Here is a 25715-nt window from a genome sequence, read left to right on the forward strand (position 1 = left end):
CACCCTCCAGGTCTTCAGTTCTTATTTGTAAGTTTAGCCATTAAATTGGCAAACGGGTTAGGAAACCTCAGCGCGGCGATAGCCGCCCTGGGTCTTATCTCTAAGCTCGAAACCATAAAAGCAACTTTGACAGGTTTGGCTACACAAATTGAAAACTCAAGCATTACCAGCAAAACAAACCAAAAGCTGAACCCAAAGTTCAGAGGAAAATGACAAACTGAAAAATAAGCGTGTATATGATGGAGACGGGCTCAACCCTAATGAGGAAGGCGCTGAGCAAGAAAAAGACACACGCCCCAACAGAAAAATACTTAAAAATGCACACAGAACACATACCGGCAATTTTCCAAATGGCCAACAGTAAAATGAAAAGATGCTCTATACCACCAGGAGGTAAAGGGATTAAACTCCAAGTGGAAAGGCTTGTTCTACCTGTGAGATTGCCAGAGACAAAGGAGGACTCGAGCCAGCCCCAGAGGGCGGACGGTACTCAGCCGGGCCTTTCCGGAGGGCATTTTGGCCAAAATACATCCCAGTCCTTGGCCCGGCAGTGTCTCTTCTAGGAATTTACCCTTGGGAAAACTGAGCCGGCTTCCAGGGACACATCAGCAAAGATGTTCATCATGGCAGTCGTTAAACCTGTGAAAACTCAAGCCAAATTATGTGGAGTCCCTAGTTCTGGCTCATTAGATACTTTTCCCAAACTTTCAGTGATAAAGTATTACTCTCCTAATGGGAAGACAGCGTTTATTAAACAATTTACTGAAGGATTAATTCAATGTTTTCATGGGTTTCTTGACACTTGGCCCCAAATTCCCTAGGCAGATAAGAAACAGCCCCCTTCTATCCCTGTAGGAATAAAGCCTCTGATTTGTTTTCTCCTGTCCAATTTCTGGCACTTTCTAGACAGGAAACAAAACCCCAGTTCACCCTGAGAGAGGCCTAGGTCGGGGCCACAGAGGCTGGCACAGGGGACAGAAGCACAGTGCTAGTCTTCCTTTCAATGTGCCCCTCGCACGGGTGAGGGTGCCCCTCGCATGGGTGAGGGTCCGCCCCACCAGCCCCAGGACCCTGAGGGGCAGTGGGACACCCCAGGCCTCGAGTGAAGATCTCTGAGCTGTTAGAAAAATCACTCAAACCCTGAGAGAACTTCAGGGCCACACGGTCAGTGAGGACCAGAGACCACCTGCCTTACTGCTGGGGGGGTGGGGCAGGGGTCCTAGAAGACAGTGCTCCCTCCCCCTCTCCAAACTGGCCAATGACAGTGTGTCTGAACAGGCTTCCTCCTGCAGGGACGCCCATGCAGCCAGGCCCGGGGTACCCCAGCCTCCACCCGGCCTCCCCAAGGCCAGCCGGCGCAGACTCAGGTGCTCAGAGACCCTGAGAGGCAGGTGGGCCCTGCCCTGCCCCACCCTCTGCTGCTCTGGCCCTGGGCTTCCACTGCACAGCAGGCCTGAACCCTGCCACCCAGCTTCCCTGCAGCAGGACTCTTGCCCCTGGGGGACTGCTTATCCATCCGCGGCCCCTGTTCCTTCTCCCGAACGTGGAAGTGAAGCAGGAAGCGCAGACACAGCGGCATTTGGCAAAGGCAGCTGGAGGCCTGGGCAGCTTTCCTAGAGAGAAGGCTGGACGCGCAGCCCAGAGCTCGGGGTACTGGTAGGGGCGCAGGGGGCGGGTGAGGGGACGCAGAGGGGCCAGCGGCTTCCCGGGGGCCAGACCGGAGCTCTGTGCAGATTCAAGGAACCCCCTCCGCCAGCCCGGAGGAGGAGAGGGGCACGGTGCTAGGCACACAGCGGCGCCGGGCCGGGCAGGAGTTTCCGGTTACGGCACTGACCACAGGAACAGCAGCAGCCCCAAAGCAGCCCATCTGCGCGCCTGGCGGGGGCCCACACCCTCCCGGCCTGAACTTCGCACCCGGGACCGCGGAGGCAGGGCAGTTTCTGCCCACCCGGCCACCGACTCAGCGCCCATCAGTTGGGGGCCCCCGGGGAGAGGGGCCCCGCAGCGCCGGAGGGCCCCGCCTCTGGCCGGGAGCGGACGGGGGTCAGACCTCAAACCGACTACTCACTCCAAGCGCCCCGGCGCACTTCGGGGGCCGGCCGGAGACGGGAGGGGTGGGGCGTCTCCGGAGGCTCGGGCCGCCTCCAGGCGGGGCCGGCGAGGGGCGCGGGGCGCGGGCGCCGGGCGGGCGCGGGGGCGGCGCGCGGCTCCTGCGGCTCCTCCGCGGCGCGGCCGGCAGGTGGGCGCGCGCTCGCCGGGCGGGGGTCCGGCCGGGCCGCGCGCCTCCCCCGGAACTCGGCCGTGCCATTCCCATGATGCCCAGCCACCGGGCACGGCTTCCGGAGCGCGGCCGCCGCCGCCCCGCCGCCGCCGGTAGGTCCGGGGATGGGGCTCCGGGGCCGCCCCGCCCTGCGCGCGCCCCGGCCTCCCGCGCGCCCCCGGCGCCCGCTGCCCGCCCCTCGGTCCGGGACCCCGCCGCCTCCCCGGGACTGACGCGGGCGAGGGCTGGGGGCCGGCGCAGGGCCGAGTGGGCGGCGGGGGCCGGCCGGAGGGCGGGCGCGCAGGCCGCACCGCGGCGCCAGGCCGCCGGGGAAGGGGCCGCCGCGGGCGGCGTGGACTCGGCCAGGGCCGGCTAGTCACCCAACCGCGAGGCCGGGGGTCGCGGCCCCAGAGGCAGCTCCTGGCCCGGGCCCCCGTCAGCGCGCGCCCGCGTTCCTCGAAGCCGGCCGGGCGCGGGGCCCAGGTGAGGCCAGGTGAGGGCCGGCGGCGGGGGGGCCCCGCGCTCAGCCCTCCCGCAGAGATTGCGCCCCGCGTCCCGCCCCACGCAGCTTCCGGGAGGGTCCCCCCCCGCTTCCCGTCCAGCCCCTCGCCCCCAAACCACGGAGCCCAGAATATAAAGCCGGGGCGCAGCCCAACCCCTCCCTGCTGGAGGACCGGGTCGCTGCTCCGGGCGCAGGGATGCCTCCTGGCAGAGGCCGCGCTGTGAGTGAGCGCCCCCAGGCCGGGAGCTAAGGGCGGGCAGGGCCAGCCGAGGGTCTCGCCTTGCCTGCGGCCCGCCAGGCACAGACAGCGGCCATGCAGCTTTGCTTGGAGCCGTCCTTGCTGTGTTGTCAAGCCTCGCCTTCTGGCAAGCCCGGCCGAAATTCCAGCCCACGCCCACTGAAGGCCGGCAATCTGGAGAGGCCCTCCTGGGCTTTGTACCCTGACCCTCAGCTCCCTACCCTAGGGGACCAGCCAGGGGTGCACAGCATTGTGGGGAACCCAGAGCTGTGCTGGGCATCCGTGCAGGGAGCCAGGCTTGTCCAGGGATAAGCATTAGTGAGGTTCTGCCCTCCTGGAGACAGGAGGTGTACAGAGAGGCCTAGGGCCCCCCTGCACGGTTCAGACTCTGGCACCACGCGGCTTTGGGGCCCCCACAGTCACCCTCCAGACCTGGTTCTGGGGCTCTTGGGGTGCAGGCTGGCAGTCTGACAAAGTGGGAGCCCCCTGGCTTCAGCCCGGAGTCCCCCAAAGTACAGTTGAGGGGAGTTTTCCAGAATGATTCATCTTATGTAGACCATTGTTTTAAAGCCACAAGCCAAGTTGTCGCTGGAGACACCCTCTGAATTTTTAACCTCATTCTTGGGCTAGATAATCTTGACAGTTCAGAAAACCACTCCCTGGGAGTCCAAACTTGAGACAGCATTTAGAAGCAGTGACCACAGTCAAGGTGAGGAGTAGAGAGGAGCGTTTTTCCCTCCCACGCTCTCTGTTGCCTGGAGTAGAAGTCACTGCAGCCAGGTTCACTGGGATCCATCCCCAGGCCGCTTCTTCAGATGGCACTGCTGTTCAGCAAGTTAATATTCCTGATCTAGACTCTTGAGAAGACCCATGGGAATGTCTTGTGTGCTGTGTTATTTCACCAGGGCAGCTTGAATAATGACCACAGTGAGGTGGGCACAGGCGGGTGGAAGAGCCCTCCCCCTCGGCGTTGCTGGCCCCCACTGTCCTTAGCAGGGGATCTCCTTGGAGGGTGGTGTTGCGGGAAAGACCACCTGCTGTCCTGGGGGCTCCATCTGAGGACTCTGAAGTGGCTTCTCACGTCCCCAGCTATGCATGTCCTGGTACATCAGACCAATGGCTCAGGGGAGTTGGAACGATTAATTGTTGTGGTTAACTGTATTTGGCCTCAGGGTAAGTTCTTCCAAAATTGAATTTCGAGCCCTTAAATTAATGCACTTTCTTTCCCCCCAAATATTTACCAGCTATAGTTTCAGCCTCTGAATTAAGTCTCTGATTCTCTTTAATCCTGACAGTCAAAAGTCTGTTTAAAAAGTGGGCCCAAGATGCTACAGAGTACACGTAGGGAGATGAAGACCCAGTCCTTGAACCGTTCTGCCAACATTACACTGAACCTGGACTTGAAGAGAATCACAGGTAATTGTAGCAAATTCTTTGACGTTGAAGTTTCACTTTTTGAGCGTAAATATCCATAGCAAAGGACTTCCTTCTGAATTGGTCACACCCTCTGGTTAATCGCTGGTCACACCTGTTTGGGCACGTCTGCGCCTAGGTGGCCGGGCCAGGCTTTCTTGGAAAGGGCTGTGGTATGTAAACACGGGATTCTGTGCGCGTCAGGAAGGAAGCTCCTCTGGGAGAAGGATCTGCAGGGAAGCAAAGCAAACCCCCGGGCCGCTTCCGGCCACCCCCACCCCCAGGCTCCCAGGCAGCAACGGCCTTGCCCGGCACCATTTGGGGCTGGAACTCCATCTCCCTGCTTCCGGGAGCGCTGCCAAGCTCTCCTCTTGACTCTCGGTCGCTTTGCGTCCCAGTTTGTGGGGGGTCAGGAGAGGTCGGAGAGACGTGTTCGGAATTGACAGTTAATGGTGTATTTTGCGTCTTTCTAATCCGCTGTGTACAACCTGCGCTACGTCCCCTCCGTGGCGGTGGTCCCAGACCTCCCGTGTAAAGGCCTCTGGGAGCAAGTCCTCACTGTGTTCCCAAGGGCAGCCCAGCGGTTCTGCCATCCCAGCCACGTTTGGACTGAGATGCAGAAAGCAGAGAAGCCACACACCGTGAGGAAGGGCATGTGACTGGGGCAGTGTCTGTGCTAATTACATGCAAATAGTCATACGGTCCCCTGAGATCATCCGGCAACTACACACTCAACCTTTTCCAATAAAAAGGCTTTTGTGTAAATAACTCTCCAAAGGTGTTAGGTGCTCACATCACGTAACTTCTCTTTCCAGGAGCTGCTAGTTCGTGTCAAGAGCCAACCAACCCGTGATGTGCCGCTGAACCTGACTCCCAGTAGTCGACAGTTCCACCCGCCCAGAGGCTTTGCGCCTTCGTTCCGTCGCCCCCTCTTGACGACTTCGGAAGGTAAACCCCCCCCTGCTCCTTCGCCGGAGAAGATGGACAGAGGGATGACGGAAGAAGGACACCCGTGTCAGCTTCCACGAGCTCGGCCCAGGGGACTTGGAAGCATTTTCTCATGAGTCTCCTCGGCCACCCGCCCTGTACAGCTGAGGAAGCTGAGGCCCGGGGGCCCGCGGCTGGCCGGACATTCGCCAGGCCTCCGGCTCCCTTGTGACCTGACCCGGGGCACCCGCCCGGCGTGCCCCCTGCAGGATGTGAAGCAGGCAGAGAAGCAAAGCCCCGCCTCTGCGCACTGCCTGCTAGGATGTTTCTCATGAACGCACCTCCTGTGCTGGCCCTGCGGTCCGCGTGGGAGGCCTTCGGCCCGCCCGGGAGCTGTAGGTTTCCCCGATGCTTCTCGGAGCCCAGAGAGGGCGTCTCGAGAGTGGCGGCGAGCGCCCAGGTGCAGATGGCCATCAGCAGGCTTCAGGGTGACGGGGCAGCCCTGGGCATGAGCGGCGACCATGCCCGGCCGGGAAGCCAGAGGGCGGAGAGGGGCCGGGGCTCCCTGCCGACTGCCAGCCCCGCCTTTGCGGCCTATGGTCTTGCCACGGGTCTTGATCCCAAGCGGGAGGAGGAGGAGGCCTCCAACCTCGGGCCTCTGGTGCCAGATTCAGACAGCGACGACTCGGTGGACCGGGACATTGAGGAAGCCATCCAGGAGTACCTGAGGGCCAAGAGCGGGGCCGCCCCGCCGCCTGCAGCCGGGGACGCGGCCCGTCGGTGCGGACCAGAGCCAGCTCTGAGCGGCGCCCCAGCTGCCCCGTGTCCCCCAAACCCTGCAGCTGGCCCCAGCCCTGTCCAGGGCTCCGCCTCCCCGCTCAGCGTGAGCAGTGATGACTCCTTCGAACAGAGCATCCAGGCAGAGATCGAACAGTTCCTGAGCGAAAAGAGGCTGCACGAGACCCAGAAAGGTGACCTCCCTGCTGACAGAAAGGCAGATCCCGGTGACAGCTTGGCCAGAGCGACCTGCAGGCCTGGCAGAGAGCCACCACTGAAGGCACCACAGCAGGACCTGCCGGGCACCGGCAAAGAGTTCGTCTTCCGGAAGCTGCCCAGGTCAGCGAAGGCCAGCGCACTGCCCAGAGGCCTCAGGTGCAAGGTCACCGCCGAGCCGGCTGCTGCTGCCACTGCGGGGCCCCCTGCAGAGGCCGCACCCAGTAAAGGCAGGGTCCGCAGGGGCGCGGGCTCCGCACGGAAGGGCAGGCAGCCGAGGAGCGTGGCCCTGGTACACGAGGAGCCCGACTCGAGCAGCGACGACGGCATCGAGGAGGCCATCCGGCTGTACCAGCGGGAGCGGCGGAGGGAGGTCCGGGGCCACCAGGGGCCCCTGCCAACAGAGGAGAAGGGGCCCGTGGCCCCTGCTCACAGCCTGAGGGGCCCCTGGCCAGAGGCCCTCAGCAAAACCCCCGGCAAGAAGAAGCCAGCGGCCCCCAAGGCCACAGACCTCGGCCCGGGCGGCCCGGACTCTGAGCACCCGCCCAGGCCCCCCAGGGAAACCACAGCTCCCGTGCCTCCGGGGAGCGCGGCTGCTGAGAGCCTGGGCGTGGACGGGTCCCCATGCCGGGCAGACACGTCTGCCGAGCTGATGTGCGCCGAGGCCATCCTGGACATCTCCAAGACCATCCTGCCAGCCCCCGTGGATGGTGGGGAAAGGCCCCCACCCACCAGCCCGCTGCGCCAGGGCCCCGACGGCAACAGCAGCGCAGTGGACAGTGACGACAGCATCGAGCGGGAGATCCGCACGTTCCTGGCCCTGAAGGCGCAGTCGGGGGGCCCGCTGCCCCACACGGAGACCTGCGCCCGGCCCGCCCACAGCCCGCCACTGCCACCCAGCCTCAGCGCCCCAGCCCCCGACACTCCAGACCCGTCCCCGGGCTGCAGGAGGCGGCGCAGCAGGATGCCCTGCATGCCCAGGCGGCCCAGAGACACGGCCGAGATGCAGGACGCCCAGGACGCCGAGCGCGGCCAGGGCCGGGTGCAGCCTGGCCAGGGGCGAGCCCCCGAGGCCCCCAGAAGGGAGAGCGAGAGCCGCGGGCCGCCTCTCCCCTTCAAGACGGGCGGACCGGGCGATGAGCTCGGGGCCCCGGACCCGCTGGGAGCCGCACCGCCAGGCCCCAGGCAGACGGCCGAGGGGAGGCGCGGGGATGTGCAGGCAAGCTCCGAGGAGAAGAGCAGCTCGCTAGACAGTGACGAGGACCTGGACACGGCCATCAAGGACCTGCTGCGCTCCAAGCGGCGGCTCCGGAAGCGGCACAGGGACCCCCGGGCCAGCTGCAAGAAGAGGGTCCGCTTCAGCACCACAGAGACGCAGTTCCTGGACAAACTGGGGGGCTTCCAGAAAGACTGGAGAGACCGAAGCCCCCACCTGCTGAAAAGCTGTCTCTCCAAGTCCAGAAGAGACAGCAGGGAGACCCCGGGGAGACCCCCGCACATTCCCAGCCAGGAAACATCAAGGGCAAAGGCGGATGGCTCAGGGCTGGAGGATGCGCCCTCGGGCCCCTCAGCCCCCTGGACCCGGGGTAGGGCCGCGCCCAGGGGACTGTTCTCCAGGGAGTCGGAAGCCCGCGAGCCTCCCGGTGCCGCCAGAAGCCCCAGCTCCCTGTCTGATGACAGCAGCTCCATAGACAGCGATGACAGCATCGAGCTGGAGATCAGGAAGTTTTTGGCCGAAAAGGCCAAGGAGTCCGTGAGCGGATCAGAAATTCCAGGAGGGGGCCCAGCCACCCTGGGAACGCCAACTGGGGCCAGGCCGGAGCTCCCGGGCCGGAAAGCACCGCCCCCCGGCCCAGCTGCCCAGCCAGGCATGTGCACGCGGAGCCAGAGGGTCAGGGGGGGCCTGCCGCCAGGGGCCGAGGGACCCCGGGGGCCGGGAAGAGCCCTCGCTCCGGGCGGGGGGAGCAGCCCGCACCCTGAGCAGCCCTGCCCCCCAGCCGCCCTGGCCCGGTGCGAGTTGGCGCCGCCCAGGAGCACCAGCGGGCCTACCCCTGCCAAAGGGTCGCCGGCTCCCAGGAGAAACATCTGTGCCCCCAGAGACTCGGGCCCCAGGGGGGCCCGAGGGAGTCACAGGAGAGGGTACGTTCGGCCAGCTCCCAAGCCACGCAGAGGCTGGTGCCCGGGTAGAGGGCCGCAGCTCACTGGCACGGACCCCGGGCTCCCAGCGGGATGGGGTGCCCCGGGCCGGCCTCGCCTTGCCCTGGCCCGACCTCAGCCCCCAGAGCCGGCTGCAGAGCACCTGGGTACTGGGCCCGGAAGGCAGGGACGTGGCTGCGTGGAGAGGGGGCCTCGGCGGCCAGAGGGAGAAGGGGCCGGAGGGCCAGGCCCGGGGCTCACCCAGCCTCGCCACAGACTCCCGGAGGGGCCTGCCCTTCGCCGGCTTCTCACCGCTGCTCTCCACGCAGCTGTTCCATTTCGGGAAGAGCATGCCCTGGGGCGCCAAGCAGGCCAGCCTTTTCAGCCCCGGCCTGGGCCTGCCGCTGCAGGGTCCATCCTTCTCGGCCTTCCGGGAGGCCCAGGCCACCCGCAACCCGGTGTTTGGAAGCCCACGCCTGCTGGTGAAGGAAGGCGGCCGCTGGCCTTGCAGGAAGCCCCGGGCAGGGCTCAGCCTGTCCGACAGGAGGGGGTCGGGGCCGGAAGAGAGTGTCCTGGACCTGCGGTTCGGGCGCAGGGGGCTGGACAGAGACGACGAGGAGCCGGAGGCCTTGGGCAGCGACGCCAGCGAGCTCAGCGACACGTCGGTGGAGGAGGGCGGCGGGCCCACGGCCCAGGGCCCGGTGCTGCAGCTGTGAGCTCGGCGTGCGCGCGCCCCGCGGCCACGCTCCTGACGCAATTGTGAGCTCGGCGTGCGCGCGCGCCCCGCGGCCACGCTCCTGACGGAACGGGGGCCCTGGAGGTCCCTGTGCAGCCTGTACATTTGTACACTAACGTGAAACCGTGTTTTTATTTAACAGATGTGTCCTGGTAAATATGATTTTTGTAGCCTTTTTGTAAATTATTTAAAGTGCTGTAGAAACTATTTTTGGTGAACGCCGCGGTTGGATCCTGCAGGGCGTTCCTCGCAGCGGTTTTCCGTGGTCTCCGCACAAGTCTTGGATCAGCGGACGTTCGGTTCTGTGCGTCCCCGCACTCGGGGCTGACCGCTGGTGGGCACGGCCTGCTGCGACCACAATGCCAGCCTCAGGAAGGCAGCAGCCGGAGCCCTGCCCGAGATTCACCAGACACCCCAGCAGTCCCTGTCAGGGCGCTGCTGGGCAGCACGTCTCACATGAAAGAGCCCCTGCCTCCCCCACGGAGGCCCGATGGGGTCCTCAAGCAGAAAAGCGTTTCAAAGCACAAAGGCTGGCGAGCAAACCAGCCACCCGGGGCGCACACGGAGACCCCCAGTGAGACCGCCAGCCGGCCGTTCACACCTGGAGCCTCTGTTGTTCAGTGTCCAGGCCTCCTCAGTTCTGACACGAGTCCACCAGCTCAGTAAACCACTTTTTACACGGAAGCTGCCGTTCTTCACGTTTAATCACAGCTCCGGCCGGTCTCAGCCAGCCCATGTGTTTCCAGTGTCCTCACCCTCGTCAGTGCCCATGGAGCGGCTGGTTCCTGGAGTCCTGAGGACTGAGCCCCATGCCTGCTGGGGGCTGGGCGGGTTGTGGGTGGGCTCCGTTGGCGGGCTGGCGCGCCCGTCCTCCCGGTGTTCTCCGTGTGTCTGCCTGGCGGGGCCGCGCACAGCTGGGTCGAGCCTGGTGCCCTGTGCCTTCTGCTTCACAGCTGCCGCGGGGCCCACAGCCGAGCATGGACGTTCACACACCATTGTCCAGCGAACTTTCACCGGCCGCCCCGAGTGTCACGGCTCATCGGTGCAGCTGCGGTGGGCCTGGGGCGAGGTTTAAGTTGCAGCTGAAGTTGGTCGTTATTCTAACGTGCAAGTGAATTTTCACAGGTCGTGCCCCCGCTGGGTCTTAGCGTGAATACCCACTGGGGACGTGTGTGGCACCTACAGTGTCTGGGGTCAGACGCTGTGATGAGCAGCCCTGTGAATCCCGTGACCCCCTGGTGCCCACGTGGTGTGCATCTGATGTTTCCATTGGCAAATATTCATTCACTGAAGTGCTTCCCAGGAAATCAACTCATTAATCCATGCTTTAAATTGTATTTAATTTTAAAGGAGTGCTTTTAACACTTGACAACAAAAATCAGCTTGTTTTGTATATATGAACTGGGTTTTTTTAATGCTAATAAATCAAGCGCTGCTCACACCTCAGCTGATGTGGTCTGTCCTCTGCGGAGTGGCCTTTGCAGGATGTGGACGTGAGAACCCAGCGTCCAGGACCTGCCGGGCTTCCACCCTTGCCATCGAGGACTGAGCCGTGGGCACCTCTCTGCTCCTGGCCCCATCGCCGCCCCCCAGGCCCTTCCCACCTTCCTCTGCCCCCGCCTCCCCCTCCCTGTTCTGGCTGCTTCCTGGGCAGTGCAGGCCAGGCCTGGTTTTGACAAACTGGACATAGCCGTGATAGCGTGGGCCCACCCCTGGATTGCCCACAAGCCAGGCTGCATAAAAGCTCTTGTTTTCCCACCTTTCCCCCCTCTCCACTGACATGGTCAACTCTGGCGCACCCTGGGGCCAAGGTGGGCGGTCCCCTGCAGCCTGTCTGCAAAGGGGGCTGGAGTGGCACTTGCCTGGTGGAACCCAGCTGCCAGTGCAGGGGACACGGGTTTGAGTCCGCATGCCTAGAGCCTGTGCCTCCCATCAAGAGAAACCACAGAAACGGGAGGCCCACGCGGGCCCAGCACAGCCAAAACTAGTCGATTTCTTTCAAGAGGGGAGCTGCAGTGGCCGCGGGAGCACGTCTGAGGAGGGACGGCTTCATCTGCAGCCCCAGTCCAGCTCCCCCGCTGGTCCCAGCCCCACCGCGCGTCCGCAGGTCACAGCGCTCCGGGCAGCCAATGCACCCCTACCCGTAGGAAGAGGCTGGGAGGGCGTGTGGCCAGAGCAAGCCGAAAGTACTGCGACCTGCAGAGGAGGGCTTCCCTGGTGGCCCAGTGGTCACGAATCTGCCTGCCAGTGCGGGGGACACAGGTCCACTCCCTGGCGGGATCCCACCTCTCACGGAGCAACTAAGCCCGGATTCCACAGCTACTGAGCCTGAGCTCTGGAGCCCGGGAACCGCAACGACTGAAGCCCAAGCGCCCTAGAGCCGATGCTCAGCAACAGAAGCCACACACGGCAAGGAGAGGGCGGCCCCCGCGCCCTGCAACTGGAGAAAAGCCTGCACAGCAACCAAGACCGGGCACAGCCAGAAAGAAATGATTTTTTAAAAAGGGGTGGGGACCTACAGGGAAGTCCGACCCAAAGGGCCCCTCTCGCTTCCCAGTGAAGGGAGGTCGCTGCATGCTGGGGCCACAGGTTCCCTCCCCTTAACGCAAAGAAGGGGGAGAGACCCGGTTTTGGAGGTGTCTGCTGCTCCGGGCTTCTGCAGGAACCACCCCATGTCAGAAGCCCTAACAGCAGGAATGGGGTGGAAGGAGAGGAGAGCCCTGGGGGTGAGCGTCTGATGTTCACCACCCACGTGTCCACACAGAGGACGGGGTCTTCCTCGAGAGAAGTCCCTCCTGACTTTGTTGCTCAGAATCCGAGTTGTCAGCAGGTTTACCCAGGCGCTGAGTTTAGTTTTTCTTTTTAATTCCTGTTGCTATTTCGGCTCTGCTGGGTCTCCCTTGCTGCACACCGGCTTCTCTGGTGGCGGCGAGCGGGGTCTCCCCTTGGTCACAGAGCTCAGGATCCTTGCTCCAGCGGCCCCTCCTGCCGTGGAGCTGGGCTCCAGGCGTGCCGGCTCAGGCACTGCAGCTCCGGGCTTAGATGCTCCGTGGAGCATGGGATCCTCCTGAACCAGGGGCCCAGCCCTTGTGCCCTGCACTGGCAGGCAGATTCTTAACCACGAGACCGCCAGGGACGCCGCAGATACTCAGTTTAAATACCAGCACTTTATCTGCTCATGTAAAAAGCACTGCCACCTTGACCCCACCCCTTCCTCAAAATTAATGTTAGGGCCGGTGTAGATGGGGAGAAACAGCAACCAAGCCCACCCTCGCTGTCTGCAGACCACCTCCAGGGCAGCACCAGGCAAGGCTGCCCGGGAGGGAAACACATTATTTCTATTTTGAATCTTTGAGATCTCTGGTATTTTGTGTGCTGGACAGAGGGATTTGTCTTCCCAACATCAACATATTTTACTATGTACTGGAAACCATTTATTCTAATTAACTGTAAATAAAAGGTGAAATATCACTGAAGAAAAACAGGGAAACAAATGAAAACAGACTTCTAGAGTAAGAAGTTCCTAGTTTTAGGCCGACTCAGCAGCTAAATTAAGCGATGAGCAAAGTGCTGTGAAACTGTCAACGTTTCATTTAAGAGTGGAGCAGAGAGGCCCGATACAGCATCTCGTGACTGGAGACAGGGTTCCTCTATGGCCGTGCAGTTAATGTAATGATCAGTGGAAACTGGTGTTTGTTATCCTAAGTGTTTCGATCGCCTTTCCCGTAACTGCTCTGATTGGATTTACGAATTTGAAAGATCTCAGCACCACGGTCAGAAGAGTGATGGGTGTGATTTTCTTCCCATTTTTCAACCAGCCATTCCATATGCTGTTACCCCGGGCAGAAGGCACGGTCTTGTGCCGAAAGATTAGCCTGTCGATCCAAACTCTTTTCCCTTCCCCCAGCACATAAAGACTGCAGTATGGTCTGTGGTTGCAGAGTCAGACACGACTGAGTGACTAAAAGGATAAATTTCATGATCATCACTGGAGTTCCTGCATGACTCGTGCAAACACTAGGAAGTCAGGGCGGGTCTATGGGGTCCGACGCTGATGACCTCGTCCCTCCCAGGACCCTCCCCCCTCCACCACCAAGGCGGGGGCCCAGGGCCTGCGACAGGGCAGCCCCTCGGGGCCCTAATTCCCCATCCACAGAGGGAGGTGGAGTAAGACCTGCTACAGGCACGAGCGTCGATGAGGCGAGGCCGTCGAAGCCCTTTGAAGACCGTGAGACAGCACACGGGTGGGGGACGCGTGGCCAACGGCGTCTGCAGGGGCCCAGCCCCAGGAGGGCGTGGGGACTGGGAGCCTGCGCCAGAGGCAGTGGGTGACTTCTCAGGAAGACGGGTGTGTGTGTGATACAGAAGGTATTTCTGTCGTCCACCTTTCCAGACATTTATTCAACGTACAAGAGTCTAACTTCCCATTAACTCATTAGCAACTGGTACAGGAATACTGGTGAGCGGCTGTGAGGAATAATGAAAGCACTTCACTGCCTGATTCTGATGCTGGAACTAACTCGCTGAAGCTCACCGGCCCACTTGGCACCTGCTGTGTTTGCGGACGTCGGCTCGACTTGCCGGCCCAGCCTGGGCCCTGACCGTTGCACGCTGTCCCGCCCCGGAGTGCACTGCTCACGGTCAAGGCTGCGGGGCAGACGGTCCCGGGGCCTGACGGCCACGGCCGCCCTGAGGACTCCGTGTTCCTGGCCAGCGCAGAGGAGGCGGTGCTTCTCTTCTGTTGAGTTTCAAAACTGGACTGACGATGCGTCCTTTTTTATCCCCCCTTTTGTATTTCAATAGAGGTAGAATGCAGAAGCATTCTGAGTGTTTTGATACTTCTAGTGATAAGCTGTGAAAAATGCATTTTCAGTTTGATGCCTGGAGCCTGTGCTGGCTTTCCAGCAAAGGAAAAGGACACGACCTATCAGTAGATCCTGGCTCCAGCCTCAGCTTTGTATCACTTCTATTAAAGGGACGGATTTTCTCTAGAAACCGTTTCCATCGCAAACGGAAGCTTAAGAATGTTGCTGGAATGTTTACTTTTGCTTCACAAACTTTTTAATGAAGAGATAACCGGCCACGGTATTTCATTTCCTCCCAAATTAATACATGAGTAAAAACTTTCTTTGGATAAAAACCTCGGTAAACAAGCAGCGTCAACAGCCTCTAACCATTTCGTCTCTCCGGTCCCAACACCTCCCAGGGTTCCTGCAGTGAGCGGTCACAAGGGAAGCGGGACTGATGTCTGGAACGTACGTTCTGTCGGAGAAAACGGTTTTAACGTTTAGTTACGCGGCTGCTTTGGGTCTTACTTCTGGCGGGGTTGTTCGCAGAGCTTCCAGTTGTGCTGCGTGGGCTCCGGGGTTGGGGCACGCCGGAGAGAACCCGAGTCCCCTGCACTGCAAAGCGGACTCTTAACGCCTGGACCACCAGGGAAGCCCCCGAAAATGCTAACTGAGGACGGTCTAAATCATGGTAAATGTTGACTGAGAAGTGACTACATAGATAGGAATCCACTTACGTAGCTACCGCTCAGAGGCTCAGTCGTGTCCGACTCTGCAGCCCCATGGACCCTGGCCCGCCAGGCTCCCGTCCATGGGGTTTCTCAAGCAAGAATCCTTTTTCTCCTCCTGCGGATCTTCCCGACGCAGGGATCAAACCCGCATCTCTCACACCTCCCGCGTTGGCAGGATTTTTTACCACTGAGCCCCACCTGGGAAGCCTCATGTGGTTATCACCCCCAACGGCCTTCCCCGGATGAACACAAGCAGGGAGCCCCCTCGCACACATCGCCCCTCAGCAACGAGCGGCACTCGCCAGCCTTCTTTCTGCCTCCACCTGGGCCTTGTTCATGGCCAGGGAGTGCTCAGGGTCACTCCAAGCCTGGCCTGGGCTCTCCCAGTCCCACCTGGAGCCTTCCCCGCTCCAGGGCGCCCCTGCTCCCTCACCGGCTCTCGTCCATACCCCGGGCAGGGGGTCCAGCCCTCCCCCCGCGGCCCAGCAGGCTACTGGAGAACAGAAAACCCCCACAATGTGTCATGAGCATAAAAACAAAGATGCATCCAGATTAGGATGCAGGTGGAGCGCTGCAGGCCTTCCCAGCATCCAGGCCGAGCTCGGGGTCTCAGGATGCCCAGCGCCCTGCGCCCGGGTTACAGATGAGTCAGGAAGTGAGGCCGTGGCAAGAGTTTTAATGGAAAGTCAAGCCATCAGCTCTTTTTCGTCTCAGGCGTAAAACAGAGAAAGCAGAGCATCGCCGCCCCGTCTGCCTGCTTATCTAGAAAGGAAAAGTGTTTTTGGGAAAAGTGGCCAAGTGCGTCCCTTTACGCCTGGGCGAACCATCGAGGACTAGGGTGGACAGCCGTCCAGAGTAGCCGGGAGGCCCCTCAGTCACAGATGGACGGCCTGCAGACCCTGTAGCTGGGGTGGAAGTTGAGCCGGTCATAGGAGGTGATGTAGTTGTCAGGACCTGTCACAATGCTCTTCTCCATGTAGACATTGAGCGTGTTGTTCTGGAACATTCCGCCCACTGCAACTTGTCTAGAAAACTTATACGAATTTGGATAAAACACCTTCTGGAAGTGAGAAGGGGACACGGGTTAGTGGCACGTGGTGGCACTCGAGCAATTGGTCATCAGGCGCCTGTGAAAGGAAAATAAGGATTTGGGAGAAAACACTGTTCCTAAAACTAGAAAACAGAGAGGCCGGGGCGGGGCGGGGCGGGGCGGGGGAGCAGGTTTGCAGGATGGCCTCGTTTGCCCCTGGACTTTCCTGGTGACTCGGTTGGTAAAGAATGTACCTGCGATGAAGGAGACCCAGGTTCGACCCCTGGGTCGGGAGGATCCCCTGGAGGAGGGAATGGAGACTCACTCCAGTGTTCTTGCCTGGAGGATCCCACGGACAGAGGAGCCTGGTGGGCTGCAGTCCATGGGTCACAAGAGTCGGACATGACTGGGCGACTGAACCACCAGCACCGCCCCGGTTTATGCCTAACGCCAGGGAGTCATGACGAATGGCGCCTCCCTCCGCCGCTATGGGGGCTGTAACAGCCGGGTGAGGCAGTGCCATCCCGGGTCTGGCTACAGGGCGTCAGGCCGAAGCCATTCCCAGCTCTGCTTCTGCCAACTGTGCAGCCAGGGCAAGTCAATGCGCCTCTCTGAACCTGAGCTTTCTACGGAAGAGAAGTGGCCTGAGTAGGTTTCAGCCTTGACAGGGAATCAGAATCTTTTGCAGAACCTTAGAACCATTCTGAGGGCCCCAGCGCACCTGCAGAGGGGGCTCAGGAGGGGCTGCCCTTGCGGGGCGGGGTTGCCGTTTGGACACGGGGGTGCTGCCGGTGTGTGCGGGCACCCAGGGGCGGTGGTCATTTCAGCAACCCAGCGTCGCCAGGTGACCTGGGCGCCTCTGACGGAAGGGGCCTGGACCACTGCGGGACAGGTGGCCCATTCTAGAGTGCCCCTGTGTCAAGAAGCCCCCCTGATATTCTGTCTCCTCGACAGGAAGCAAATGCAAAGAAAAATGGCCTTCGGTGTATTCTGGAGGGTTTTTTAGATGTTTTGTTGGCCTGGTGTGTGTGTGTGTTTGTTTTTGGTGTTTCGTGTTTTGTTCTGCTTTGCTGGTTTGTGGGCCATGCTGTGCAGCTTGCTGGACCTCAGTTCCGTGACCAGGGATCGAATTTTCGACCCCTGCGATGGCATCATGGAGTCCTAACCACTCGGCCTCCAGGGCATCCCCGGGCACTTATTTTTCAGAGCAGCAGCTCCCACTTGCCTCCCTGCAGCACACAGCTGCCGTGGTGTGTGTGTCTCACAGCGCAGCGTGTAGAGTGACTGAGCCAGTGTGGGCGGGTTCTCATTAACCAAGTCCACACCACACGCTCAGGTCCACTTTTCGAGCTGTACGTTCTGGGTTGTAACAACTGAATAAGGAACGACCTGAATCCACCATTACGGTGTCAGGAAGAATAGTTCCCTTCAGTCTATGTTTTAAAGTGCAAAACACGCATTTTTATTTTCTGTTCCCACATGGGAAGGAAACAGTCCTGCTCGATGAGCCCAGCAGCCACACTCAGGCCAGAAACTGGAAACCAGGCTCCTGATAGAGCAGGTCGACAATAAGCAGAAAAGCTCCTGCTAAACCTGCCTCATGAGAAGCCCGTGCTTCAGGCCCAACTGCCTCCGCCTCGTAAGACCTGTGCACGAAAGCAAAACGTCCGGGCCTGTGTTAGTGAGCATGGGGGCCCTTTGCATGGAAACACCTGATACCTTGGCTTTGGGAGCATGACCTTTAGTGCTCTGGAAACTTTGTAGGTAAACAATCTCTTTTTTGTTAAGAGCTGTACTCCCTCACGCGAAGTAAGTAAACAAGCGATTATCCAGCTCTTTTTAAATGAGGAGTATCTAGGGGCTCAGTGGTAGAGAACCCGCCTGCCAGTGCAGGAGATATGGGTTCGCTCTCTGGTCCAGAAAGACCCCACACACCTCAGAGCAATTGAGCCCATGATCCACAACTACTGAGCCTGTGTCTAGAGTCCGGGGCCGCAACTGCTGAAGCCCGTGCGCCTAGAGCCTGTGCTCCGCGTCGAGGGGCCACCGCCCTGAGCAGCCCACGCTCACCCCAGCTAGAGAAAAGCCCATGCAGCAACAAGGATCCAGCAGAGTTTAAGTCAAAAACATAAACCACGATTTGCTTTAAAAATGAGGGATATTTTGGAAGAAAACCAACGTGGCCCCCCAGGCGGGTGGTCCACTGTCTGGGGTACCCATGGGTGGCTCACACCAGCCCACTGGCCCTTCTCCTAGACACAGCAGGGCCATCGGAGGACTCGAGGAGGCCCCCTGCCATGTGAAGTCAATCAAAAAGGACTCAGCTTCCCCAAAGGTGCACGGACCCCAGTCCTTTTGGAACCTGAGCTTTCACCACCAGTGCTGCCTCTTAGGGTCACAGGTTAGGTATTACTCCAAAATGAAAGTAGTCCTTCATTTATCTGCCTCAAAATCTACTGCCTATAAGAGTTGGCTCGTATGAATGAATGGGGCCAGTGCATTGGGATGTTGTAAACCAGTCTACAGGCTTCCCCATTGGCTTAGATGGTAAAGAAGCCACCAACCAATGCAGGGGACACAAAAGACCCGGGTTGGATCTCTGGGTTGGAAAGATCCCCTGGAGGAGGAGATGACAACCCGCTCCAGGATATTCCTGCAAGCAAAATTCCAAGGACAGAAGAGCCTGGCAGGCTACAGTCAATGGGGTCCCAAAGAGCTGGACACAACTGAGCAAGCACATACATGCAAGCAAGCCCACCATGCCCCTTTCCCAGCCTTTAAAACGTGTTTGCTAAATTCATTCACTCATTTTTTCTACCCTGTCCTGTTCTAAAAAGATGTGGGGTGATCCCTTTCCATTTGTGATGTTGGAACTCCGGACACACACGCACGCACCCCCCTCCAGAGCCTTTCCTTGCTTCCTCCTTACCGGCATCTCGTGCACAGTGGGGGCTCTGCTACCATAAGCTTGGTTACTGGTCCTGTACACTGAGGGGGGCTCCTTGGTCCTGGCAGATGAAAAGAACACTTTATTTTCCACTCATTTGTTCTAAGTCTGCCCAAGCCACAGCTTTACCGTATTAGGTTGACAGAGCTTTGCAGGCATGCAATGCAGCCGTGAACCTGGGCTCCTTGGGGTGCAGAGCTGGCCTTCTTGGCAGGTTCATTCAGCCTCCCTTGACCCCTCTGCTGACCTCTGCCAAAGCCATAAAGAACTCCCAGGTGGAAAGTGCTGGCCCTCAGCCCCAGCAAGACCTGGCCCATGCTGTCATTCCTGGGGGGGTGTCCAGACCTGGGGGGCCAGGGGCGTGGTGCCCCTCCACTTCTGAGCCTCCAGAAGAAAATGTTCCTGCTGTCTCCAGCCCTGATATCAGCTGGTGGTACAGCCGTGTAACTGAGGGGCTGTGGGCTCCGACACCCCAGTTCTGCCTCATACTAACTATGGGCAAGAGCATATCTTTCTACCTCCCAGTTTCATTTCCCAGCTGGGAAATGAAGATGCTAACAGAGCCGATCCCGGGGGCTTGTAGAGGGGCTAAGTGGGGGTCAGGAAAGGCACTCAGCCTGTCTTAGAGCCCGCAGGGCGCGCGCCCCTCAGCAGCCCGGTGATGAGCGCATCGCCCGCGCATCTCCAGCAGACCACCCTCTCCTCCTCTCGGACAGGACAGCAGGCTGGCCTCGCCCTAGGAGGTGTGGCCGCGATGTGCCCGCGCGCTGACGCCCCTCGGGGCACGCCCCGCCCACGGCCCGGGCGGGAGGCCCGCTGCCTCCACCTGGCCCTCCAGGGTCCCGTGATGGTGTCCGCTGACCTCGCTTTCGACTCTGGGGTCAGGCTGGGGCCTGTGGGCTGAGCAGAGCGCAGGCCCAGCTGGGCACCTGGCTGCCCGCCGGACCAGGAGCACTGGTCTTTCCTCTTTGCACGCAAGGCAGACCCTGAGCGGACTCCCGGGTGCTCACCTGTAGCCCCGAAACCAGGCCGGGTTGTTGAACCTGGCCGGCAGGTCCTCGCTCACGCGGTACCAGTCGCTGGTTTTCTCCGGCGGGGGCCCGGCCTTGGGCTCCTCTGGCTCCGCGCACGCTTTGGGGTCCTCCTCCGACATCCCGCCTCGGTCGCCCCGCGCTCTGGGGGCACGGAAGGAGCGGGCGGCGGCGCGGCGTCCTGTTACTAAGCGACGGCCCGGCCACCCGATGCGCGGGCGGGGTCCTTAAAGGCGCCGCAACCCCCGGGCGGGAGCCACCCACCCCCGCCCCCGCCGGCGGGTTGGGCAGAAGTCCGAGTTCTAGAACCTTCCTTGGCAAGCCCCGAGACCCTGGCCTGGCTGTGAGAATAAGGGATCACTTGCTGGGGCCGCAGTCCGGAGGCCCCTGTGCTCTGAAGCCACCGGCGCGAACGCACGCTACGTTTCCCCAAACGCGGGGCGGGTCTCGGGGCACCGAAGACCCCGGCCCGGGTTCATCAGTGGGGCTCGGTGCTCCGAGGCCGCTCTGCTGCGGGGACCCGGCGCTCACCGCGCGGGCAGGGCTGCGCCGTGACCCCCGCACTCCGCCTGCAGACTCGCCGGTACGCTGCGTCTAAGGCTGGACAGCACACTGGACTGACTTGATGGAGCCCTTCTAAGCCACATATTGCTGTAACAACTGGCCGGACGGGAGCGCGGCCCCCCTGCCCGGCGGGTACCCCCGGACTGCGTGGGGCTCCTCGGCCGCCCGGCCCCGTGCAGGAAGGCGGCGAGGACGCCGGGACGGGGGACGGGGCGGGGAGACGGGCCTCCAGGCCCCGCGCCCGACCGGACCACGGGCCCTGGACGCCACGCCCTCCCTGCGGCTCTGCCCGGGCGGGCCCGGGGTACGGCTCCCCGGGGACAGCGCGCTCGGACTCTGGGCGGCCGGCGGGGCGCGCCGGGCTTCCGGACGAGGCGGCGGCGGCGGCGCAGTGGCACCTCCGGGCCTGCGGGCGGCGCTGCGGCGGGGGCGGCGCGGGACCCGGCGGGAGGAGGAGCCGCTCGTGCGGCTGCGCCGCCGGGCCCCGTCCTGCGTGCGTGCGTGCGTGCGTCCCTGCGGCCGCCCGTTTCCGAGTCCGTCCGCCCCGGATCCGGGCCATGGCGACTGGCGCGGTGCTGCCCCGGCTGCTTGGAGCGGGTGAGGGGCCCGGGGTGGCGGGAGCGGCGGGGACCCCTCCGGGGCTGGGCGGGCGGGGCGGGGAGCGCGCCCTGAGTCCGCTGTCCGCGCAGGTGTCCGGGCGGCGCCCCGAGGCCGGGCCGCGCAGAGAGGCAGGACGCTGGGGAGCGCTGCGGCCGCCGCCGCCCGCGAGCCCGAGCGCGACAGCGGTAAGTGGGCCCTCGGCCCGGGGGGTCGGGCGCCTGGGTCTTCGTGCGGCCCCGGGGGGCGCGGGCCCGGACCCGGGCGGGAGAGCCCCACGCGCCGCACGCGCTGCCGAGGTCTCCGAGTCCCCGCCCCGCCGCCGAGCGGGCCAAGGCCGGCCGGCCCCGAACTGCTGCCTTGAGGGAGTTTCTGCGGGCGGCCGTGGGACTACGGGGCCCGCAGACACAGACGTCAGCCGGCTTCCTCTTCTCCGAGTGGGCACCTGGCCGGGTTCACCCGGGAGCGAAGCCATGGTCAGATCCGGTCTCCCCGCCCCGAGCCTCCGCACAAGGCCGCGGGGGCCCCCAGCATCTGCCGCCGCCCTCCGCAGGCCCCAGGCTCTGGGGTGCCGGGACCCAGGGCCTGCATGCTCTCCACCTCCCCGCCCAGATCGCAGCGCCCGGATCCTGAGCGAGCCCCTTAAGCACTCCGACTTCTTTAACGTCAAGGAGCTGTTTTCCGTGCGAAGCCTCTTCAACGCCCGGGTGCATCTGGGCCACAAGGCCGGCTGCCGGCACAGGTGAGATGCCCTGGTGGCCGTGGCTCTGCCAGGGCGCTCGCGCCCCGCCTTGAGGTCCGGGTCCCCCTCTTCAGTTTGTTTTCAGAGAGTGTATCTCCCTTTCCCTCCGCATGGGATCGTAGAGTCCCCGGAAGGGACGGGTGCTTATTCTCAGAATCAGCTTGCTCCTCCCCCCAAAGCCTCCCGTGGGGCTCATGGTCCTCCGCAGGGGCAGGGCGGCTGGTTGTAAGCTCTGTAAGCCGGCGATGGATGGGCGCTGGCAAGGCCACCCTCTTGGAGGGACGTCCCAAGGGCAGGCTGAGGAGCAGTGACTGGCCGTCCTTAAAGGTGGTCCTTGTGAGGGCCTGGTTGAGAGTGGACTGGGGGGGCGCTGCAGAAGTTCAGGGAAGGCGGTGGCCCAGCTGCTTGGGCAGAGCCACAGTAGTGGCTGGGCCTGGGATGATCAGAGGGGAGCCGAGCAGAGCGGGTGTCTGCGTTCTTCACATTAGAAGCTTGGGTCCCGAGCGGGGTGATGCTTTGGTCACCCCAGGGCAGTGTCAAACAGGTGCCCTCGGAGGAAGCAGCCTGGACCAGGGGCGCCACACCAGGGCCTTCAGAGGACGTGTTGGGCAGAGGGGCGGGGGAGGTCCTGGGCAGGAGCCCGGCGACCGGAACCCCAGAGTCTGGGAGAGGAGGAGGGGCCAGGAAGCGAGAGGGTGTGCTGCTGGGGGTTCTTCCCAGAAGTCTCCCGCGCTGAGGGAGGCTGGGCCTGTGGGGCCTTGGGCGGCGTCTGCGGGGAGGACAGAATCCAGACGGCGGTGAGCAGGAACGTGAACGGGGTGGGAGAAGACGGAACACGAGGGGACAGTCTGGCACCCAGCCCCTCTGTCCAGGCCCGCAGGTCTGGGCCGCAGGGTTCCCCTCCGAGGCCTGGCTGGTTCCTGCTCCAGCCGGCACCCCCGCCCTGCTGGTGCCCCGGCCCTGGGTGGTCTCCACGGTGAAGCCGTAATAACGAGGGTGGCTGCCAGACATACAGCCCCGGGCAGGACACTGGATGTCAACGTGTGAGCATCCAGACGTCCTTGTTGGGTCCTTTCTGTTAGGGTCGTGGCGAGGTGCAGGTTCAGAGGGTAGAGTCGTCTTGCCCGAGACGTGGACACGGCCTACAGCCCAGCCTGCCCTATTGGTCCAGCCCTCTGACTGCGCCTGGTGGTCACTCCTGGGCCGGGTTCTCACTGTGTCATCACGGGGAAGGCTGCAGATGGTACTGGCCCTGGAGGGGTCGGGGGAGGTGGCCCGGGCAGCTCACGCTGGCCGTGTGTCCGGCAGGTTCATGGAGCCGTACATCTTCGGGAGCCGCCTTGGCCAGGACATCATTGACCTGGAGCAGACGGCCACGCACCTGCAGCTCGCCCTGAACTTCACGGCCCACGTGGCCTTCCGCGGGGGCATCATCCTGTTCGTGAGCCGTGCCCGGCAGTTCTCACACCTGATCGAGAGCACGGCCCGGAGCTGCGGTGAGTACGCCCACACGCGCTACTTCAAGGGCGGCCTGCTGACCAACGCGCCCCTCCTGCTGGGCGCCCGGGTCCGCCTGCCGGACCTCATCATCTTCCTGCACACGCTCAACAACGTCTTCGAGCCCCACGTGGCCGTGAGGGATGCGGCCAAGATGAGCATCCCCACCGTGGGCGTCGTGGACACCAACTGCAACCCCTGCCTCATCACCTACCCCGTCCCCGGCAACGACGACTCGCCCCCGGCCGTGCAGCTCTTCTGCCAGCTCTTCCAGACGGCGGTCACCCGGGCCAAGGAGAAGCGCCGGCAGCTCGAGGCCCTGTACCGGCTGCAGGGCGCTCCGGGCCCCCACCCGGCCAACCCTGCTGCCCCGGGAGCACCTTCCCCTGGAGCGCAGGCCCAGCTGGGCGTGGGCCACTCCCCCTGACCCACCCAGCCTCCTCCCAGAGGAAGGAGCAGCCTGTCCCAGCTGGGAGGGCCTCCAGACCTTCCAGGCTTTGGGCCCCTGCTGCTAGGAACTGCACTCAGCAGTGGCCGCCCCGGGGGGCTTACCCGGAAATGGGGCTTGTCCGAAAAAGACTCCTCGGAAAACACTGTGTCCCTGGAGCGTGAAGCCCTTGTTTCCACCCTGAGATGAGCCCGCGTGTTAGGCGCGTCCGCACAGCAGGTCGACCCTTCTCACGACCCGGGTCGGGGTGTGCGGCCACCTGGTTTCAGGGGCTGTTCTGTAACGTGAGGCTGCAGGGTGAGCACCTCAGAGGATCCCGTCTGGGCTGGGCCAGGCTGGGCAAAGCAGACAACATGGTTGCCGCAGAAATAAAGCTTGGGTCCGGGCAGGGTGGGCCCTGGCCCCGCACTCTGTTCTCTGTCGTCTCTCTGCATCGGCGCCCACAGGGCATGCGAGGCCCTGCCGCCCCCGGGTCTCTGAGCCTCAGGTGGACCCATGGCTTGTGGCCGTGGGCTCAGCGGGGCGTGGAGGCCTGGTGACATCCCCACGCCCTGGACAGGCCTCCTCCGTGTGGGCGGGGTGGGTGGCCCCTGTTCACAGGGACCTCTTAATGCTCCTCATCACGGGACCCCCCTGGGCAGCACTTGCGTTCCTGGACGGGGGGTGGGGCTCCCAGGACCCCTGACGCCCCAGGAGCCTGTCTGCTGCCCAGGGTCTGGTGGGGTGGATGGACACACGCCTATCTGGGAGCCACAGCCGCGCACGGGGGCAGCAGGACGCCCCAGGGCCCACTCTGTCTGAGGCGGGTGTGCACAGTGGAGGTCCCGGTGTCTTCTGGAAGGGTCTCCCGTTCGGAAGGTGAGGGAGTCGCGTGGCAGCCTGAGAGCAGCTGCTGGCAGGTGCTGCTTTAACTCGGGAGCAGGAGATGGAGACGTTCAGAGGCCGCAGACTGAGGGGCCCTGACGGGCTCTCCCACCGCAGAGCGCCTCCGTCAGAGTGCGGGTGCGCGTGCCCGAGCTCGGTGGTAGAGCTCTGCACAGACAGTGTCTCTCTGCCCGGGGGTGCCAGCCTACACAGCCAAGGCCCTTGGGGCCAGTGCAATGTGAGGTGGCTCACTGGCCGTAGACAGGCCTCCCCAGGGCAGAGGGTCCTTGCACCCTTCAGAAGCAGGGCATCTAGGGAAGGCAACACGGGGCACGGGCAGCTGAGATGTGGGCCTGGGCCGGGAGGAGCAGCCCAACCGCCCCATTCCCTGGAGGCCCGCACGGCCCCAGGTGCCTCTCCCTTGAGAATCCCCTGGAGCCTGTGCGGGACACAGGCCGGCGAAGATTAGCGGGGACAGTGGGAGTGTCTAGGTTGCCAGCTGTGCCGCCTGCCCTGGGGCGCTGGGAGCCGTGGGCCCGGGTGGTTGCCCTGAGCAGGGGACTCACCAACCAGGCGGACATGGGTGAGCTGCACAGTCTAGGCACACAGGCCCGGCAGGGAGGTGTGGAGCCAGGGTGAGGGCCGGCCCGGGCCCTCCCAGGGGGCGTGGCGCAGGCTCCCACCCCGGTTGGGGGTCGGCGTCCCACCAGGCAACACAGCTGGTGGTACTTGTGTCTCCTCACAGCCTCTGCGTACAGAGGCATCCGCCCAGCAGGACGGACCCCAGAGGGGCCGCCTGGAGACAGACCCCGAGAGGCCGGGAGCTCCGAGGCTGACGGTGAAGGCCCTCCCCTCCCGCTGCCCATCAGACCTGCCCCGGCCGGCTGGTGTCCTGGGGCCCAGGAGAGCCGGGTCCTGGGGCCAGAGTGGGTGAGGCCGGCGCACCGCGCCACCACCTGGGCCACAGAGGCTCGGGTGGGCGTGGGTGCGGAGGGCGGCCAGGCCTGGGGGTCTGGGGCCAGACGCCACCTGGCCCTGCTCCCGGGTCCAGCACAGACTGCCTCCAGACCCAGGCCCGACCCAAGGAGCTGGGCTCCTCCTTCACCCCCCGGCGCCATCCACGCCTGGCCCTGGTCGCGTGCCAAGGCGATTCTTCGCATTTCAGGACGTGAGCCCGAGTATTCTCGCTGTTTGCATTTTGAACTGTCCCGCTTTGTCTAAAAATGAGCCCTGTGTGTAAATGGATCCTCCCCGAAGCTGGATGAGCCCCTC

At 62.8% G+C, this 25715-nt stretch overlaps 3 protein-coding genes across 5 annotated transcripts; 2 read left to right on the forward strand and 1 right to left on the reverse strand.

Moving 5' to 3' along the window:
• The first annotated feature begins 2234 nt into the window (after window positions 1-2234).
• On the forward strand, window positions 2235-10651 carry PPP1R26 (protein phosphatase 1 regulatory subunit 26). Its single transcript, XM_070799672.1, is given in 4 exon segments — window positions 2235-2373; window positions 4296-4416; window positions 5229-8260; window positions 8262-10651. Coding segments are annotated over 2 exon segments (3522 nt in total). The 5' UTR covers window positions 2235-2373; window positions 4296-4416; window positions 5229-5662; the 3' UTR covers window positions 9186-10651.
• A 3592-nt stretch (window positions 10652-14243) lies between these two features.
• On the reverse strand, window positions 14244-20620 carry PIERCE1 (piercer of microtubule wall 1). 3 transcript variants are annotated; one of them, XM_019971179.2, is made up of 3 exons: window positions 19711-20620; window positions 18683-18761; window positions 14244-14607 (listed from the first exon to the last, which is right to left on the reverse strand). In XM_019971179.2, exons 1-3 carry the CDS (start codon window positions 19851-19853, stop codon window positions 14497-14499), a joined length of 333 nt encoding a protein of 110 aa, XP_019826738.2. In that variant the 5' UTR covers window positions 19854-20620; the 3' UTR covers window positions 14244-14496. The 3 variants fall into 3 exon arrangements, with proteins under 3 accessions (XP_019826738.2, XP_019826737.1, XP_019826736.1); XM_019971178.2 differs by lacking the exon at window positions 14244-14607 and adding an exon at window positions 15380-15780; XM_019971177.2 differs by lacking the exon at window positions 14244-14607 and adding an exon at window positions 15380-15783.
• Window positions 20621-20735: 115 nt separating this feature from the next.
• On the forward strand, window positions 20736-23990 carry MRPS2 (mitochondrial ribosomal protein S2). The gene is made up of 4 exons (XM_019971175.2): window positions 20736-20892; window positions 20985-21080; window positions 21505-21634; window positions 22943-23990. Exons 1-4 carry the CDS (start codon window positions 20853-20855, stop codon window positions 23556-23558), a joined length of 882 nt encoding a protein of 293 aa, XP_019826734.1. The 5' UTR covers window positions 20736-20852; the 3' UTR covers window positions 23559-23990.
• Window positions 23991-25715: the final 1725 nt, after the last annotated feature.

Source organism: Bos indicus, chromosome 11, assembly GCF_029378745.1.
Source record: "Bos indicus isolate NIAB-ARS_2022 breed Sahiwal x Tharparkar chromosome 11, NIAB-ARS_B.indTharparkar_mat_pri_1.0, whole genome shotgun sequence".
Classification (NCBI taxonomy): Eukaryota; Metazoa; Chordata; class Mammalia; order Artiodactyla; family Bovidae; genus Bos; species Bos indicus.